This window comes from Castanea sativa, chromosome 12, assembly GCF_040712315.1.
Source record: "Castanea sativa cultivar Marrone di Chiusa Pesio chromosome 12, ASM4071231v1".
In the NCBI taxonomy this organism is placed as follows: Eukaryota; Viridiplantae; Streptophyta; class Magnoliopsida; order Fagales; family Fagaceae; genus Castanea; species Castanea sativa.
The window spans coordinates 13,687,936-13,706,980 of record NC_134024.1 but is presented as its reverse complement, the minus strand read 5'-3'; the positions used below and the strand labels follow the sequence as shown (position 1 = coordinate 13,706,980).

At 37.2% G+C, this 19,045-nt stretch overlaps 1 protein-coding gene across 2 annotated transcripts; it reads right to left on the bottom strand.

The window, feature by feature from the left end:
• Nucleotides 1-7,386: 7,386 nt before the first annotated feature.
• On the bottom strand, nucleotides 7,387-11,615 carry LOC142620969 (F-box protein At4g00755-like). Of its 2 annotated transcripts, none has more exons than XM_075794290.1 (6): nucleotides 11,359-11,615; nucleotides 10,719-10,891; nucleotides 8,943-9,356; nucleotides 8,638-8,816; nucleotides 8,078-8,196; nucleotides 7,387-7,963 (listed from the first exon to the last, which is right to left on the bottom strand). In XM_075794290.1, the coding sequence occupies exons 2-6, from the start codon at nucleotides 10,852-10,854 to the stop codon at nucleotides 7,714-7,716; spliced, it is 1,098 nt and encodes a 365-aa protein (XP_075650405.1). In that variant the 5' UTR covers nucleotides 10,855-10,891; nucleotides 11,359-11,615; the 3' UTR covers nucleotides 7,387-7,713. The 2 variants fall into 2 exon arrangements, with proteins under 2 accessions (XP_075650405.1, XP_075650406.1); XM_075794291.1 differs by having other exon boundaries at nucleotides 10,719-10,876; nucleotides 11,359-11,468.
• Nucleotides 11,616-19,045: the final 7,430 nt, after the last annotated feature.

Genomic DNA, 19,045 nt, shown 5'->3' with positions numbered 1-19,045 from the left:
AAGAAAGCTATAGACGAGTATCATGACTCCAGTTATAGTGGTTCTTTTAGCAATAGCAGTAGTAGTAGTGGGGATACTGAGGAATACACGTCTGGGGTCCTTAGGATTCCCTTAGAGGTCTTTCAAGAACACCTTAGGACGAGGGCAGCCTCAGGGTCTCTGGCTGGCATCTCAACAAGTGTTCCTCCGTCCATTCCTGTAGAAGAGGTAGAGACTATATACAGCTGCGTTGTAGGTATTCCTTCCAAGACAGACGAGAAGAGATTGACTGGCCTTAGGAGTTGGTACCAAATCCCGGATAACCTCAACCCTAGGTTAGCCGTCCATGGGGAATGGTGCTGCCAGCCTTGTTTTGAGATAGGTATTTACGAGGCTTACCTCTTAGGGGGTCTCAAGTTACCTTTGAATACTTTTGCTAGAGAATTACTTACTAGATTAGGTTTAGGAGTTTGCCAATTTAACCTTAATGCGTGGAGACTTGTCGTCTCTATGCAAATTTTGTAGAGGGAAGTGTTTGAAGGGAATCGTCTTCTTACTGTGGACGAGTTCCTTTACTGTTACAAACCCTCGGAAATTAACTAATCCCTTGGTTTTTACCAATTCACATCCAGAGGGAGAGATTGTAGATTAATAAAATCTTTGGTCACATTAGATAGGAACTGGAAGATGAAGTTTTTTTTCATCTCTGGTTTTTGGGTTGGACACCCTGTCGAGGTTGGCAAGGATCCTTTTACCCCCTATACTGGAGAGTTAGGGAACCTTCGTCCTGAAGGTATGTTCATTATGATTATTTTACTATCAGTATTATATATCTTATTTTTTGCTTGTAGTCGTCTAACAATTTTTCATTCTTTTTTTTTTTTTTTTTTTTTTCTCTTTTTTATAGGTGTTAAACTACCAACTTTGAACAAGTTCTACCTTGACCGCGTCCATAAGGCTCGTCTGTATACTAACAGGGCTTTTCACTCTTTGGTAAGCCTTCAGCGTCTTGCAATTTGGGGACTTGGTCCCGAGCCGTCCAAAGAATCTTTAGCTCATGAGCTCACTATCCGCAGGCGTAAGTTTTTTATCCCCCTTCTTTTTTTTTTTTTAAGGATTCATACTTTTATTACCTCTTGGTTGACTATGTCTTTTTCTTTAGGGATGGCAATCATGAAAGAGAACAAAGGTAAGGAAGTTGTGGACGAGGCAAGCTAGCAGGAGGTTGAAAACCAGCCTCGTCCAGCTGTTGGTGATAAGAGAAATTTATCAAAAGCTATCGACTTGGAGAATCTCCCCAGCCATTTTAAGGAGAAGAGGGCAAAACATAGGTCATCCAGGGCCAGGGTTGTGACACCTGGTCTTCCTATTCCCCCTCCCTCCCAGCAGTCGTCTATTCAGATACAGGACGTAGATTCGTCCGAGCCTACTCACGTCCCATCGTCCAAGATCACTTCTCCTACCTCGTCCTAGCCTCCCCAGAAGGTCCCTACGAACATTGTCGAAAATGAGGATTTGGCTTGGGAGAGATTTGAGAAGGTTGTGACTGGCGAGGACGTGGCCGCACGCTATGACATGTCCTTGAGAGAATTTGAGCACTTAGGTGTTCACAATCTTTTCAAGGTAAGTAAAAAAAAGAAATCTTTCCTCTCCTTTACTTTTATCTCGTCCTTGTTGTCACAGCATATATATACGCCTAGTTTATTTCCTTTAACAAAAATTTCTGATCACTTGTGCAGGCTATGTCGAAGTTCATCGCCGCGTCCAGACAGGCTACAAAGCTGGACAAGACGAGGATCTTACTAGAAAAAAGGATCAAGGAAGTCAAGAATGATTGCAAGGGCTGGGCTGAAGTAGCAGCTAAGGTTAGGGACGAAGCCAAGGAGCTGCGGAATCTTGTCGAAGAGTTAAAAGCTGATATTGTCGAAAAGGACACTCGTCTTGATTACCTTCAGAAAAAGACTGATGAGCTGAGTAGTTCTCTTGAGAAAGCCAAAGAAGGTGCAGTGGAGGAGTTCAGAGTTTCTAAGTAATTGATTGATCTGTTAGACGCCAACTATGTATCTGGGTTTGAAGATTTTCTTATGGACACTAAGGAAAAATTTCCTGAAGTTGACTTTAGCTCCATCAAACTTCAACTTGGTGGTGCTGCTAGCTCTTTCCTCCTGACAAGTTCTGAAGACGTCAATATCGAGGATGACGCCACAACCCAGCCAGCCTAGGACGAGTCCAAGACTGGAGAGGATCCATCAGAAAAAGCATAAGAATTTGACCAGTTTACCTTCTGTCTTTTTTATGAGGTCCACCATTTAGGACCATTTTAAAATTTATTTGAGTATATTTCACTCGTCTAGAATACTTTGGACGAGTTTCCAAACAATTGTCTTTTTAGGCTTTTACTTTGCAAGGGTTTTTGGACGGTGGCCGCCTACCCTTTTCAAACTTAAATGAATGTTTATTTTTACCATAATTGATTGTTATTGTATGGACGAGTTCATCCCTTGTTTTCACTATTCATGTTACACTGGTTTTGAAGTGGTCCGTCCGCTCGTTTCTTTTTATGTTTAACATGTTTGCCAATCTTTAATTTTTCAAGTGAAACTTGTCCTATGAATGACTGGTTTTCCAGTTCTTTTCCTCGTCCAAAAGCTAGACAGTTTACCTCCGTCTTTAGATAAGATGTCTTTAGCATTCAACTCGTCCAGAATGTTGGATTGCCTTGGCTAGGTATGTCTATCCATTAAATATTTAAATATACTTTTATATGGATGCATTCCTTTGTCCATTTCATGGGCATTCATGCTTAAGGTTTAATTTCATCCTTTGGACGAGTATAAACTTTCTCGTCCATTGACTAGACGAGCATGCCTTAGCATATTTTTCTTTGCTTTATCCTTATTTCGAAGAAAGCTTATAAACGTTACATCCCCGCGTCCAGAGATTTTTGTTCGTCCTAGGCCTTATCCTTCTTGTGGGTGAAATTATGGAGATTAGATTCATGCATCAAATACATTGGAAATCCAAACCATATTTATTATATAAACATCATCCACAAATATGACACACACTTAGAAGCTAGTGCCTTAGGAAATTAAAATACAAGTACATGACTTTGTCCTTCACAAATTTGTCCGTAGACGATGCAAAAGTTAGGAACTAGTGCACTTTTTATTTTTCTTAAAAACATGTAATAGTAGTAGTAAAAACACGTAATAATAGTAAACATGAATAAATATGTAGATCATAGCTATAACCTCATCCATGACGCTCGTCCATGGTAATTCTCGTCCAAGCTCACCCTTTATTGATAGTACCTTCTCAGATGCTCCACGTTCCAAGGATGTTCTAGTTTTCGGCCATCCAGAGCTTCCAAGTAGTATGACTCCTGCCTCTTGCAGTTGATTACCTTATAGGGTCCTTTCCAATTGGGTCATAGTTTTCCATGAGCCGGGTTCTTAGTTGCCTAGGATATCCTTTTAAGGACGAGGTCCCCAATGTTGAAACGCCTGGGTTTTACCATGGCATCATGCTGCCTAGCCATGAGATTTTTGTATCTTGCTATCATTTGCTCTGCATCCATCCATCCTTGTGGAAGGCAGCCAATAGTAATTTGTCATCCATTTCATCCACTGTCAAGGCTTCTTTATTGAACCGGGTAATGAAGGACTGCAAACTCTCATTTTTCCCTTGTTCTATTGTTAACAGACTGGAAGAGGAACGCTTGTGGTGTTGTCCTCCGATAAAATTGTTGACAAACAACTTACTTAATTCTTCGAATGAGCCCACAGTGTTTGAGGGTATCTTGCTAAACCACACCCGCGCTGGCCCTTTGAGGGTGGTAGGGAACACTCTACACATAATCTCGTCTGGAACCCCCTGAAGGTGCATGGTAGTCTTGAAGGTGGCGATATGATCAAATGGGTCATGCGTTCCATCACATGAATCCAAGGAAGACATCTTGAATTTTAGAGGTAGGGGATGACTATTGATGAAAGTCGTGAAAGGAGAATCCGTTTGGTGAACTAAGTCATCTACGGGGTTCGCCGTCCTCATGTTCTCCCTCATTTCATCCATAGTTATTCTCATCTGGTCCATCTCCCTCTCCAAATGCGGCACCCTTCTTGAAGTGGTACCCCTTGAATGGTTCTCGGGTTCAGCATTTTCTCCTCTACCTTCGAGACTCTAAGCTTGCCCTTCCGGATGTTGTCCATGGTGTTGCCTCCTTAGACTAATCTCCCTAGTCAACTCTTGGTTCTGACGGGTTAGTTCCGCCATGGAGGCATCCATGAACTGTATATATTGAATGGAAGGCAGTTGCATGATAGGGGCTGGCTGACTATCACGGTGGGGATTACTAGAAGCATCACTACTCTCCTGGTGGCCTAGGCTAGTAGTCTTGATCTTGTATGAACCATACAATCTTTTGTCTGGGAAGTCGAATTGTGAAAACACAAGTAATCGAAAATCGTATTTCCCATAGACAGCGCCAATTGATGATGCAAAGAAAATCAGTAGACTGGATGCTTCAGGCTTTAAAGGGCTAGCGACTGTTTTGAAGGCCTGAAAAAGAAAGAACAAGTGGTCAAAGGTGACCAGGGTGGACCAGCCAAGAACCCTCTGATGCCAAAGTTAGTTTCTCTATCAAATTCTAGAGTTCCAACTTTTTAGGAATTGTAAAAACGTACCTTTATCTGGTCTGAATGGGTGTTTATATAGTGTGCCTCAGAAACGGTTATGATATTTGTAACTTCCTTTGTATTTTAGGAGTCAGGGGGTTCAAGAATAACTTCCACAACCGCCATGGGAGTTATAACTGTCATCGGAAGTTAAATATTTAATGAGTCGTAGAAATGAACCTGGGTCTTCCTCATGTTTTGGAACGATAGCATGTCCTAAGTGTTAGGGGGTCGTCCAGGAGCCTTCCTGATGGACGACCCTCATTCCCATGGACGGTCGTCCTGCTATGGACAACCTTCTTATGTGGTATGCCTTTTCTGCTCTGGATGCCTCTTATGGACGAATTAGAGTTCAATTTTTTTAGCTCACCATCAATTATTTTATTAGAATAATATTTTAAAATTTTCAATCATAAAATTTAATGATGTTTATGTTTTTTTTATAGGCATTTCCAATTTATAAATGCATGAAAAGAAATGAATATATGATATATTTTCTATGGTGTGGTTGGAAGTTTATAGATGAATGGAAGGAAAATGAAATAAATATATATAATTTTATTATGATATCATTCATCTTTTATTTGTTTTTCTCAAAGTAAGGATAAAATTAGTATTTCACATCTATTTCATTAATAATTTGTGGAGGGAAAGAAATAGAAATGAATGATATAAAATGATGTTTAGGGAATATTCTACACAACAACTACAAGTGAATACTTAATCAAAACACATTCCACCATACCAAAAGCCCCAATTTTTCAAACCCAAGCAAATTATCAAGCTTTATACTCAAAAAGGAAACCCAGTCACTAAACAAAATTCTAAGGGTTTCGGTAACTAAGGAGAGACCAAAACTTACCGGAACTAGTGTCGGCAGTGGAGGTGTGGGACGCGATGGCTACTAGTTGTAGCCATGAAGATCCAACAATGGTGTGATCTGATGGAAAATAGTTTTTGAATTTTGAGTAGAGAAAGATTTGAAGAAAGAGAGTTTTTTTTTTTTTTTAATAATTTTTTTAGGATACTGAAGGTGAAGAGAAGAGAGCAGAGAAAGGGCAGAAAATGGGTGTCACGCGGATCGTTGACCTATCATTATTAGGTGTCAATTTGTTATGCGTTGGATAAAAGTAACAATTGGGATTGAAACTATTGCACCCCGTGCAATACCTATTGCACGGGATCTCAATCCCCCTATATACACCCGCGTGTTTGTGTAATATACATAACAATTGAGAAATGTTATGTCTACAATATTTTTATAATAAATATTATGTGGTAAGTTATTACGGGTTGTTATTAGTGGGCAAAAAAATAATTTCAGTGGTAAGTTCAAGTTAGTACCAATAACAGTTAATCACTTATAATTTGTTGTGAAAATATTGTAGTTGTAGCATTTCTCATTAATAAAAGGTATGTAGTATTAAAAAAAATAAAGCCAAAAATAATATCTTATTATATCAATAAATGTTAATAAATGTTTTCACATATAAATTTATATTAGTCTAGATATCACTATATCTTTTTTTGTAATGAAGGAAATATTATTGCAAGGAAAGAACAGTAGCATTGCTAAAGCAATGGCATCCATGTTGAGAGAGAGAGAGAGAGAGAGAGAGAGAGAGAGAGAGAGAGAGAGAGAGAGAGAGAGAGAGAGAGAGAGAGATATATATATATATATATATATATATATATATATATATATATATATATATATCAAAAAGAGGATAATTAAAAAGAATGAAATCCTTAACGTCCAGTTTTAGAAGCATTTACTTAAAAAAGGAAGAAGAAGTTTTATAAGCATTTATGCATCAAAAGGAGGAAAATAGAAAAGAACCTATGGTCTGTTTGGTACGAAGGGAAGGGAGGGGAGTAGAGGAGAGTCGAGTAGAGTAGAGTTGGTTGGAAATGAGCCTAATTTTTAACCAATTTTACTCTACTCCCTATTGCTCCCGCTTTATCTAAAGAGACCATTAATCTTGGTAGCAATTTCACTCATCTTCTTGTCAAAGCATCAGCACAATTGTTAGCCTCTCATAAGCAATGCTTCAATCTCGTTTGAGGAATCCTATCGAGAAGAACCTTGCAATTATCAATCGAATGGGAAAGAACAAGATGAGCTAGAACATGATCACATTCTTTGTCCTGTAAGAGTAAAAACAAACAAAAATATGAAATATCTTCAATCGTGGGATCTGGGTGGTCCGTACAAGCCACAGGTCCTAGGTGTATTATTAGAGACTTGGAATAGCACTGCTTGCCCCCGGGTCCCAAACAAGCTGTCATTCAAAGCGATAGGTCCTTAAAGGAGCTGGAATGTTAGGTATATGTGTTTCTTTTTCTCAGGGAAAATTGTATATATCAAAAATCTTGAAATAACCATAACTTTAAAAAGCAAAATTATTAAAATTAACTCCTGCTTTAAAAACCAACTAAAAGAGAATAGGTCTTGCATTACAATCCTAAATTCTAAGATCGACCCAGGTATAAAATTTTTACTCATACCAAAATAGACAAAGATGTGTGTAACTGTGTCTGTGTGTGTATATATATAGAGCACTCAGAAATATTGAACTGTTTGCTCCTACTTGGGTTAAATAAGAACTAATATTGATCAACATGGCTTTTGTCACATTTACTTAAAATCAATTGAGGAAAAAAAATTAAAAATGCCAGGAGGCAAAAAATTTCTCAAGATCCTGTTTACGAATTGGGGCACATTCAACCATGATCAAACGGGTCAAAGACCACTCAGTATACTTGAGCCAATCCCCTGTTTGGTTTTGAAGACACTAATTTGCATAAACACAATTGTTATCACTGATCAACACTGTTGCAGTGCGATGAATCCATGATAGATCCAGTTCACCTGGATTAACATAAGTGATGCAAACAAATGGAAATAGAAAAATAAATTTTTATTATACATTGTGGCCAATTGTGAATAACTTGTTAAGGATCCATAGCCAACCCCAGAATTTAGGGTCTACGGCTTGGTTGTTGTAGTATTAGATGGATGGCTCATCCTCCAATGCATGGCATTCCCTAGCAGCTGCTACAAGACAGGCGGCTCCTGGTCTAATTCATTGTTACCAACTGGTCCATTCCCGAGCAGCTGCAACAATCTTGTAGTGAATGTACGCACGCGAGAAGGTGTATCTACTTCTCCCTCTGGCAATTGTGTTGAAGACTGGCAACACAGTGTTTCAGGGTTGTATTTTAAGGTCCACTTTCCCGAGGAATCAAGCATATCAATATCAAATGGGGATGAGAGTGGTCGTCCAACAACTTGAACATGGGAGACACTGCATCACAACATGATAAGAAAACAAGCAAAACAACCTGATTATGCAAAAGAAAGGCAAAACATGTCCCTTGGACCAAGTTTTGAAGGAGCCTTGAAACAGTGAGAAACTGACCATATATAATACAATCCATCCATTTCTTGTTTCTGAACCCGACCCAATAGCTCGACCTGCAAAATCCCTCCAATGCAAAGAACAGCTTCTGGTAACTTGAACTTTTGCAATTTGTTCTCCTGTTTCATCACGAAGTCAAGCAGGCCTGTTACAAATAATAATGCAATGCAGTCCCAAGCCAACTTGGAGCCCTATGGAACTCAAAATATATATGCTTGCTCATGAAACTTACCAGTATAAATATTCATTTCATATTGCATATAGCCAGTTCACTAGAATACAAAATAACATAGAAAAGCCATGAATGTAGGCGCAGGTCAAAGTTTCAATAGCAATATTTGCAATTTTGCATTAAAACAGACAGGTCTGAGATTTCTGGAATTGAAAAGAAATAATAATAATAATAATAAATGCAAGCAAGAAACAGTGCTTACAAAAAGTGAATTCTATCTAGGCTTAGTAATTCTTGTTTAGCGAGTTAAGTAAACCAAAAGAAAATGCCTCGGAATCCATCACCTCCACCTTTCAGACTGAACAATGTAAGCAACAGTGCAACTCACCTGAGCCACTGGAAACTCTGGTGAAGTATACGTCCAGATAAAATCATCATCGCTCCATTGGTGATGAATTAACATACCCTCTCTGGTGTCATCGTCCAATTCCAATGAATGTCTGGAATAGCCCAGTCTAAATCGAACTGCCTTAGATGAATATATAGGGAAGCCATACTGAAAATATGCTGATACGTAAACATATTATCTCTGTCAGTTATTTTTATAAAAATAAATAAAAAATCTGTCAGTTAGAAAAACGTCCAGAGTCCAGATCATAGAGAACAACAAATCCACAGGCCATTGGAATTAACCTTGGAATGGTTGAACTTGGATTTCAGTAACAACACACAATTGGGCAACCAACTTATACGTTAATATCTCAGGAACATTGGGATCACTTTCTCCTTTACTCGACCAGTATGAAGCTCTGTACCCAATTCTATCCTCTGGTTCCAAGGTATTCTGTATTCTTTCATCAGGGTAATTATCAGTGCTTGATGCACTAATGGGCTCTATTATGCAATCTTTTTTTATCAAAGGTGTAAGACCTTGGGCAAAGAAGGCATACACTCTATTATCCCTCTTAAGGCGTTCCCACTCTGGAGAACCACCAGCACTGAATTTCACAGGTTCTATCAAGTTCTCCACTTCAATAACTTGTGTAACACTAGATAGTTCAGGAAACAATTTCAAGCATAGCTGCTTACAAAGACTGTTTTCAATCACTGCACGAAGATTAAGAAACCACATCAGTATCACACAAGAAAACAACACATTACACAGTTCAATGGCATACTGATTTTAATCTATTGTTGTAATTAAATGCCATTCCTATTTGATTGATAGGAATGACATTCTGAGTTAACATGCAAAATGTTATTCCTATTGATTGAGAAGCTCTGTAATGAGATCAAGGTATTGAAGAGGTAATTAACTTGCATTTGATTTTTTTTCCACTTCATTAATTATAGCAAGAAGAAGAAGAAAAAAACAAAGGTTTATATTCTACTTAATTTCCTTTACCTATTTATTTTTTTTATTTTTTCAAAGTAAAGTAACTAGGCAAACTGCCATGAGATAAATACCCATGTAGGTACCATGCCCCTTGCTGCTTTTAATAAGAGACTTTTAAGTTAATTAGATGGAAAGTGATGAGCCAGTTCTAAAATATGGCCTTTGAGCCACAGAGGAGAATCTTAGTAATAATATCTCTGAAATGCATCAGTTAGTCATTTACAGCAAACCTTTGCTTCTCCCTTTACTTATCAAAAAACATTTACAGCAAACCTTGATTTTTTAATTTTATTTATTTATTTTTGAAATTTTATAAATACAGCAAACCTTATATTATAACCAATTTGCATTGGTCACATACTAAAGTCAAAACTTTCCCTGTATAATCTAAGTTATGAAATTCCCTATTTAGGTAACTAAATTTGATAGATGTTTTGGAAAAGGAACTTCACATTGGGGATACAGAATCAAATATATATATATATATATATATATATAGTTCACTACTCTCAAATTGGTAAACTTAATATTTGCAATGATGTTTCGGCCCCCCACCACCCCCCCCCCCCAAAAAAAGCAACTATATACAAATCATGTACTAGAAGCAGGCATCCAACCATGTCGGTCAAAAAGCATTGGGAACTGAAATTTATGGTCGATAATTCCAATGAGAGCAAGCCAATGAACTAATATTAGCTCAAGTAAAACCTCCTCTTCTTGTAAGAGAGAGGTGTCAGGTGAGGTTGTGGGTTGAAGACAACCAGATATGTATGCGTGTAACTTACCCAATAAGAAAAAAATGAAACCAAAGACATAAGAAGCAGATAAGAAACCTAAAAATCTACTAAATCAAGAAGAAAAACATCCTACAACAACCAAGCCTTAGGCCCAAAATTCTGGGGTTGATTATAGATCCTCAAAAGACTAATCAAGGTCAGCTACATGCATTCCTTTCCGCCATCCTATTTTATCCGAAGGTATAGTCTATCTTTCCTCCTTAATTAAACTTAAGCACCCTATCAACAGACAATTAAACCCAACTCAACTTGATTCTTTTAACACAATAAGCTTACCAAATCGACTCCAAGAATGCGAAACAGCACAAGCGCGGACAAGGTCAGATGGGTCTTCCAACAGGTTGAGAATGTTTATGGAAATGTCAAGCCCAAGCCTTTGTATGAAGTCACCTCTATTATCCATTCTACGCATATTAAAATTTATCGAAACCCACCTAGCAAATTGAAACCTGAATAGCATTGGAAAAAAAAAAAAAAACACAATTCTATCATCTTGTTATGGAATAATTAGCGTATTACAGAGAATTGAAGTACATATCATTTTCCTTAAAATTCAACCAGATTACCAGCGAAAAACAAAATTCTGCATCTCTTTATAGCAGAAAGCAAGAAAAGTTGTAATCTTTTTTCAAACAAAGACATGTTTTTTCGTGTGATTAACCAAAGACTATAAAGTGGGCATGAAGCAAAATTATTGATAATCGAATGGTAAAACCGTAAAAGTTAACAGATTAAAAAAAAAACTCTAATATTTATATCATAGGATGGATTATCGAATGCAACAATTCCTTAAAATATTGACAGAGAAAAATAATCAACAACGTAAAATTTATCTAGAAGACAAATCATTAATAATAACGAAATTAAAACAAAAGAATTTGCATACGTACAATAGAAGAGAAAGAAAAGAATTTACCTTTTTGAGCAGAGAAGAGACGGATCTAAACTCTAAAGCTAGGCTTAAAAAAAAATCCCTTTAGAGCTAGAGAGAGAGATGTTCGTAGCCACCGACTGGACTCACAGTGCTGTGAAAGGAATGGAAAAGTACATATATGTTCGAGCTAAGCTTATATAAGTGTAGGGGTGTCCGGGGTCGGATCGGGTAAACATCAATATTTTTATTCAATCCACCACTAGTGGGTTGGAAAAATTTCAATTCACTACCAACATATCAAAGTTTAAATCTGGCAGAATGGTTATAAATTTTGGTGGTTTTAACCCGGCGGGTTAGGCAGGTTGGCATTAACAACATTTATAAAAAAAAAATATCACAAACTACAATTTTTTATTGAATAATCTCAAAATATAACTAATGCACAAAAAAAACTAAATGTAGATTTCATTGAATAATCTTAATTCTAACATAAACACAGTGTCAATGAAAAAGAAATATATCATCTTTAGCAAAAGTAGACTCTGCCTTACAACTTAGGAAAATTAACTCAACAAACTCAAAGTTTTAACATTTCCAAAGTCACATCAAAGATAAAATAAAAAATAAAAAAGTTAAACAAAGACAAAGAATTAAATGAACTGTATTCTTATGTAATATATAACATATTTAACTTGGATATACAACGAACTACTTGAATATACAATAAACCTGTTTGCCAAAATAGCTTTACTTGTAATATTATAACACATTTTATAATATATAAACAGATTAAATGACATAAACTAAAATAAAAAGACAAAAAATATTTAAACAATAGAAGACAATAACGCAATTACATACCTTTGTAATTGTCCGCGAAGAATTGAAATGATAAGAAATAGGTTACAAAAAGGTTAAAGAAGAAAGAGGAAGGGAAAGACAGTGGCTGAAAGTGAAAGCCAAAAGTGAAAGGTGAGAAGAAAAAGTGAGACCTAGAGCCACAAAGTGTATACTGTATATACGGCTGAAGTAAATGGGATGAGTGGTAGGTAAGGGTGTTTAGGGTTTCAATGTTGACTTTTTAGATTTTATTTAAGGAATTTTTCTAAGGCTAGTTTTGTTTAAGGAATTGATTATTGATTAGTTGTAAAAATTTATTAGGTGAATTGATTAACTTTAAATACTTAACAATTTGAACTAATTTTTTTTTATGTATGTATAATTAAGCGGACGGGTCAGGTTGTAGCGGGTTGGCAATTTTTCAATCCATAACCCAATCCAATTTGCAATTTTGGGGGTCTAACCCGCCCAACCCAAACCGCCTAACTTAATGACCCGCACGGGTTGGGTGGGTCGGGTGCAGGTCGGGCGGGTTGGTGGGTTAAGCGGATATTTTGCACACCCTTACACAAGTGTAATGTTTTTTTTTGGTTGCTAATATATAGTTATATTTATATACAAGTGTAATTTTATAAAGAATAATTTTTTTTTTTATCTATAAAAGGTTCTAAACTTTTAATTAGTAATAATTATTTTATTAGAATAATATTTTAAAATTTTCATTCTTAAAATTTGATGATGTTTACGTTTCTTTATAGGCATTTCCAATTTATAAATGCATGAAAAGAAATGAATATATGATATATTTTCTATGGTGTGTTTGGAAGTTTATAGATGAATGGAAGGAAAATGAAATAAATATATATAATTTTATTATGATATCATTCATCTTTTATTTTTTTTTCTCAAAGTAAGGATAAAATCAGTATTTCACATCTATTTCATTAATAATTTGTGGAGGGAAAGAAATAGAAGTGAATGATATAAAATGATGTTTAGGGAATATTCTATCTTTTCCTTGGGTAGAAGGTTTTTGTTTTTGTTTTTTAATTTTTATTTATTTACTAAAGTACTTCTTTAGCCTTTAAAGTTTAGGGTTATTTTCCTTTTACATTTATTTTTCAAATTTACATTTTAGTCATTCAAATTTAATTCTATTTTTGTTTAAAAAAACGTTTAATTCCATTTTTATATTGACTATGTCATCTATTTTCATCAAACCTATTTTGCTGCAACTCATAAAACCATTTACATGTATCTATATTTTTTAAAGTCATGTGATACATTGAATGATGTTTAAGGAATATTTTATCTTTTCCTTTGGAAGGTTTTTTTTTTTTTTTTTTAATTACTAGAGTACATCTTTAGCCTTTAAAGTTTGGGTTGCTTTCCTTTTATGCTTTATCCCTTTACATTTTAGTTATTCAAATTTAATTCCATTTTTGTTTAAAAAAAAAAAAAGGTTTGATTCCATCTTTACATTGACTATGTCATCCATTTCCCTCAAATTTATAATTAGGCAACAAGTCATAAAACTATTTATATGTATATATATATATATATATATATATATATATATATATATATATATATATATATTTTTTTTTTTAAAGTCATGTGATGCATTAAATAGACTAGTGTATAACTTGTGTATATATATGATACAATTAAAAAGAATTACAATTATATACATATATGGGTTCAAATTATAATTAGTGTAAGAGTTATTATAAATAGATACATGAGTTTTACTCTTTTTTTTTTTGTAGATATACACATGAGTTTACTATTTTTTTTCTTTATTGGGTTTTTAATAGTTTATTTATATTAATTAGACTTTTCGTCTTTTGTACAACATTAACTCACATAGAACAAAAAAAAAAGAAAAAAGATATGATACATGGTGCAAAATTAGATAACAATTAGAATTTAATTTAGAATCTAATTTGATTCTCTCAATTTTGCCTATATATATACATATATATATATATATATATATATATATATATATAAAGTGTTTAACCCCGTGTATATGTACAGGTACAATTGAAAACAACCACAATTATACGGTTCAAATTATTTTATTTTTTTAAAGAGGTTGAAATTATATATGGTATTAGCTTATACATTTTTTTAAACCATATATTTTTAAAATATGTAATGGTTTCTCACAGGGATGGACCAAACATTTTAAGCTAGCGGGGGTCGGAGTATAAAGGGAAAAAAAAAAAAAAACTCCAAATAGACATTCATAGTATTAAAAAATTGGGCAAAATGCAAAATTGACCCTCTAAATTTCTTCAGATTTTATTTCAGTCTTCTAACTTTCAAGTTTATTCAATTAAAACTTTTCCATCAACTTTTGTTATATGTTGTGGTTAATTTTTCAATTTTATAAATTTTTCTTCAAAATTTTAAATTAAAAAAAATTCAATTAATGATTGAAAAATATTTTCTAGTTTTTTATTTTTAAAAAATTTTAACAGAAATGCCTTAAAATTGAATAAATCTGAAACTTAGAGTACTAAAATGAATAAAAACAAAGTTAAAGGACTGAAATGAAATCTGACGAAAGTTAGAGGGTCAGTTTTGCATTTTAGCCTAAAAAATTATAAATACTCAAAATTGTTGTTTTTAAATACATTAAGATGCAATCATTTACCAACGAAGACAAAAACATAAAAAAATAATAATGTCTTTTTATTTATTTATTATTAGGCTGGTTAGGATTTTTGTTGTTGAAGTTAGAACATTCACAATGGTGGTGCTAAAACAACTTACCTTAAAAAACTATTTTATCTATTTTACCACTTCACTTTACAATATATCCAATATCAAACGTTTTATTTTTTTTATCACTTTATTTAAAATAATATAAAAAACTCATTAAAATAAAAAAGAATGCGAGAGAATTTGAGTTTTTTTATTGAAGGAAGAGATATAATTTTAATAAAATATTTTATTTTGTATTTAATTACTTGCTACATTCAACTGGTATTTATACCAAATTACTGTAGTTGTAAAAAATTTAGCTTTAGTTCTATCTTCTTTAATATCAAATGATTTTTTGGGGGTAAAATAGTTTTTTTTTCTTCTAAAATACAATCACTATTGTGAATGTTTTTATTGATTTTATTAAGTTTTTGGGTTGGATAATTGTTATTTGGGTGAGGTTAGTTAGGATTATTGAGAGGAAAGAATCAAGGAAGTCAATACTGTGGGGAGTAAAAAGACCCTGATGGGAATGTGGGCCTTTGGGCCATCCTAAGGAAGGCCGACCTGCTCTTGGGTTTGGAATTTGTTAGTACTACGGGTTAGCCCATACGCCGAGGATCCGAGAGTACAGCCGAGGGTGAATTTATCCTCGGACGGACACTGGAGAACCAGGGACTTCATGGTAAAGGTTGGGGAATGACCCGGCCAAGACCAATGGTTAAAAGGGGTGAACCCTTGAATGTCCTGGAAGCACCGATGTTAGGGAAATACCAAGGATAAAGGCTGCCACCTCCATATTAAAGACCCTGCACCTACCACCCTGGCCGCATTAATGGGGAAGTGACACCTGAACAGTGGAAGGGAAACTTCTGGTTACTATTCAAAGGCACTGAGAAAAGAAATATCTAGGCTAAGGGGGAGTTAGGGCAACACGTGTACAAAGTATCAAAAAGAAGAGTATTTAAGGAGCAACCTAGAACAGAAAATGGGGATGGACTTTTTTGTAATAAAAAAGAAAAAGAAGAAAAGGGCAAGAGATAATATAAGAACAACTCTTGGCTTACGTCCGAGGAGGTTGATTTACAATATTCCTTGTTGTTTTCAGGTGTTAGTAATCTTTGACTTGTCAATTATTCCTTAGTCACTTCTAACCTGGGTTCCAAGCCCACACTCTATAAATTCATATTGTTTAAGGCTCATTGGGCCTGAGCCCGTAACTGTTCTTGGGGCCAGGTGCAATTGTGCGCTTACAATTGGCGCCATCTGTGGGAAATCTAGTCTAGAAGAGGTAGGGATATTATGGCAGGCTTAGGTGCTCACCATGCAGAGTCACAAGGATCACAACCGGAGGACCACTTCGAGCGTCTTGAACATCGAAGGGATCGTGAGGGAAGCGTCCACACAGAGTACCCAGGCGCTAGCCATACTCATGGTGGGAGCAGCACCACCCACGATGAGGGTTCTAAATCCATGCAGAAGGAAATCAACCGTTTAAGGAGAAAGCTACGCCGCGCCAAGCGTAGGTTTTCACCGTCCTCATCTAATTCTTCCTTAGAGGAGGATAGGGGAGTTGGCTACAGCTCAAGGTCGCGCTCTCCCACCCGTGCAACATCCTCTGGTGAGGAGGACGACCAGCCAACTCACAGACATAAGAAGCCTCATTCTAGGGGCTTAGGCAACGATGCTATGAGTAGGGCGTTACACCAGCTCTCCAAATCTCCATTTGCACGGAGGATTGAGAAAGGAAGACTTCCCAGAAGGTTTACCCAGCCCTCTTTCACCATCTATAATGGCCGGACTGATCCGGTGGAGCATGTGAGTCACTTTAACTAGAGGATGGTGGTGCACTCTCACAACGAGACCCTGATGTGTAAAGTTTTCCCCTCTAGCCTGGGACCTGTTGCTATGAGGTGGTTCAACGGCCTTAAGTCGGGGTCTATAAGTTCGTTTGGGGAGCTCACTAGAGCATTCGCATCACGGTTCATTACGTGTAGTAGAGTACCTCGGCCATTGGACTCGCTGTTATCCATGACCATGAGGGAAAGGGAGATGTTGAAAGCATACTCCGATCGTTATTGGGAGATGTTTAATGAAATAGATGGCAACTTTGATGAGGTGGCGCTTAATACCTTTAAGGTAGGCCTCCCTACAGATCACGACCTGAGAAAGTCTTTGACTAAAAAGCATGTTCGTAGTGTACGTCGCCTCATGGACCGTATTGACGAGTATAAGAGAGTGGAGGAAGACCAACAGCAAGGAAAGGGAAAGGAGAAGGTTATCCCGCAGGAGAGAAGGAATTTCAGGTCGGACAGATACCACAATAGTAGGCCGAGGAGAGATTATGTTGGACAGTCCGCCTCGGCAGCACCTCAGGCCGTGAACACTGTATTCCGGGAACCAGTACATCAGCTGCTGGAGAAAGTTCGTAAGGAACCCTTCTTTAAATGGCCTGATAAGATGGCAGGAGACCCTGCGAAGAGGAATCGCAACCTCTTTTGCCAGTACCACCGGGATGTGGGCCACACTACCGAGAACTGTCGAACCCTGTGGAACCATCTGGAGCAGCTCGTTAGTGAGGGAAAATTAAAGCAGCACTTGTGTCAGCCCACTGGGCAGGTCAGTCAAGTTGGCTCGAACAACCAGAGGAACAATACATCTCGGCCAGCATTGGGAACAATTAATGTTATCTTCGCTGCCCCTGGTAGGACCGGCTCAGGTCCCACTAGGGTAATGGCGGTTTCCCATCCTTCGGCCGAGGATGTGGGTCGCAGGCCGAAGAGATTGAAGGGCACTTTGCCCGTCTTAGATTTCTCCGAGGAGGATAAGGTGGGGACTATCCAGCCCCATGACGATGCTCTTGTGGTCACCCTCAGAATAGGGAACTATGATGTGAGGAGGGTGATGATAGATCAGGGCAGCGGTGCAGATATCATGTACCTTGATCTGTTTAAGGGGTTGAGGTTGAAGTTGGAAGACCTTACCCCTTATGATTCGCCGCTTATAAGCTTCGAAGGGAGAGCCGTTGTGCCGAAGGGACAGATCCGTTTGCCCGTTCAATCTGGCTCAGAAACGGTTGAGGTGGATTTCATTGTGGTTGATGCGTACTCACCATATACAGCCATCCTCGCCAGGCCTTGGCTGCACGCGCTTGGAGCCGTCTCCTCTACCTTACATGTTAAAGTTAAGTTCCCCTCGGGGGAATGTGTTGAGGAAATCCTCGGCAGCCAATCGGTAGCCAGGCAGTGCATATCGGCTGCAGTATTGCATCAAACAGAAGCCGAGACTTCAGCTTTAATCACCAAAGACTTATAGCAGTTAACGGCTCCTGATTCATCTGGAGTGGTGACAGGAGATGAGACACACTGCGAGGGGTTGGAGAAGTTTCCAGTAGCCGATGACCCGGAGAGATTTTTCCAAGTCGGAGTACTTTTGCCACCCCAAGAGAAGATGGAATTGTTAGGATTCTTGAAGGACAATGTTGATGTTTTCGCGTGGGATCCTTATGAAGCTCCAGGCGTGGATCCGGGCTTCATTTGTCATCACTTAAATGTCAACCCAGCTATTATTCCAAGGAGGCAGCCACCTCGGCGCTCCTCCAGAGAACATTCTGAGGCTGTGAAGGAAGAGGTGCTTAAACTCAAGAGGGCTGGTGCTATGAAAGAGGATTTCTACCCCGAGTGGTTGGCCCATACGGTTGTTGTCAAAAAGAAGAATGGAACGTGGAGGGTATGTGTGGACTTCACTGATCTAAACAAGGCCTGTCCTAAAGATTCGTTCCCAATGCCACGTATTGATCAACTGGTGGATGCCACTGTTGGACATCCTCGGATGAGTTTTTTGGACGCCTTCCAGGGTTACCACCAGATTCCCTTAGCATTAGAGGACCAGGAGAAAACTGCCTTCATTACATCGACGGGGAATTATCATTATAAGGTCATGCCATTCGGCTTAAAGAATGCTGGGGCTACCTATCAAAGAATGATGACCAGAATGTTCGAACAGCAAATGGGAAAAACCATTGAGGTATATGTTGACGATATGGTGGTGAAAAGCAAAACAATACCCTCACACGTGAAAGATTTGGCCGACACTTTTCAGATATTGAGAAAGTACAAGTTGCACCTCAACGCCTCAAAGTGCTCTTTCGGCGTGGGGTCTGGAAAATTTTTGGGAT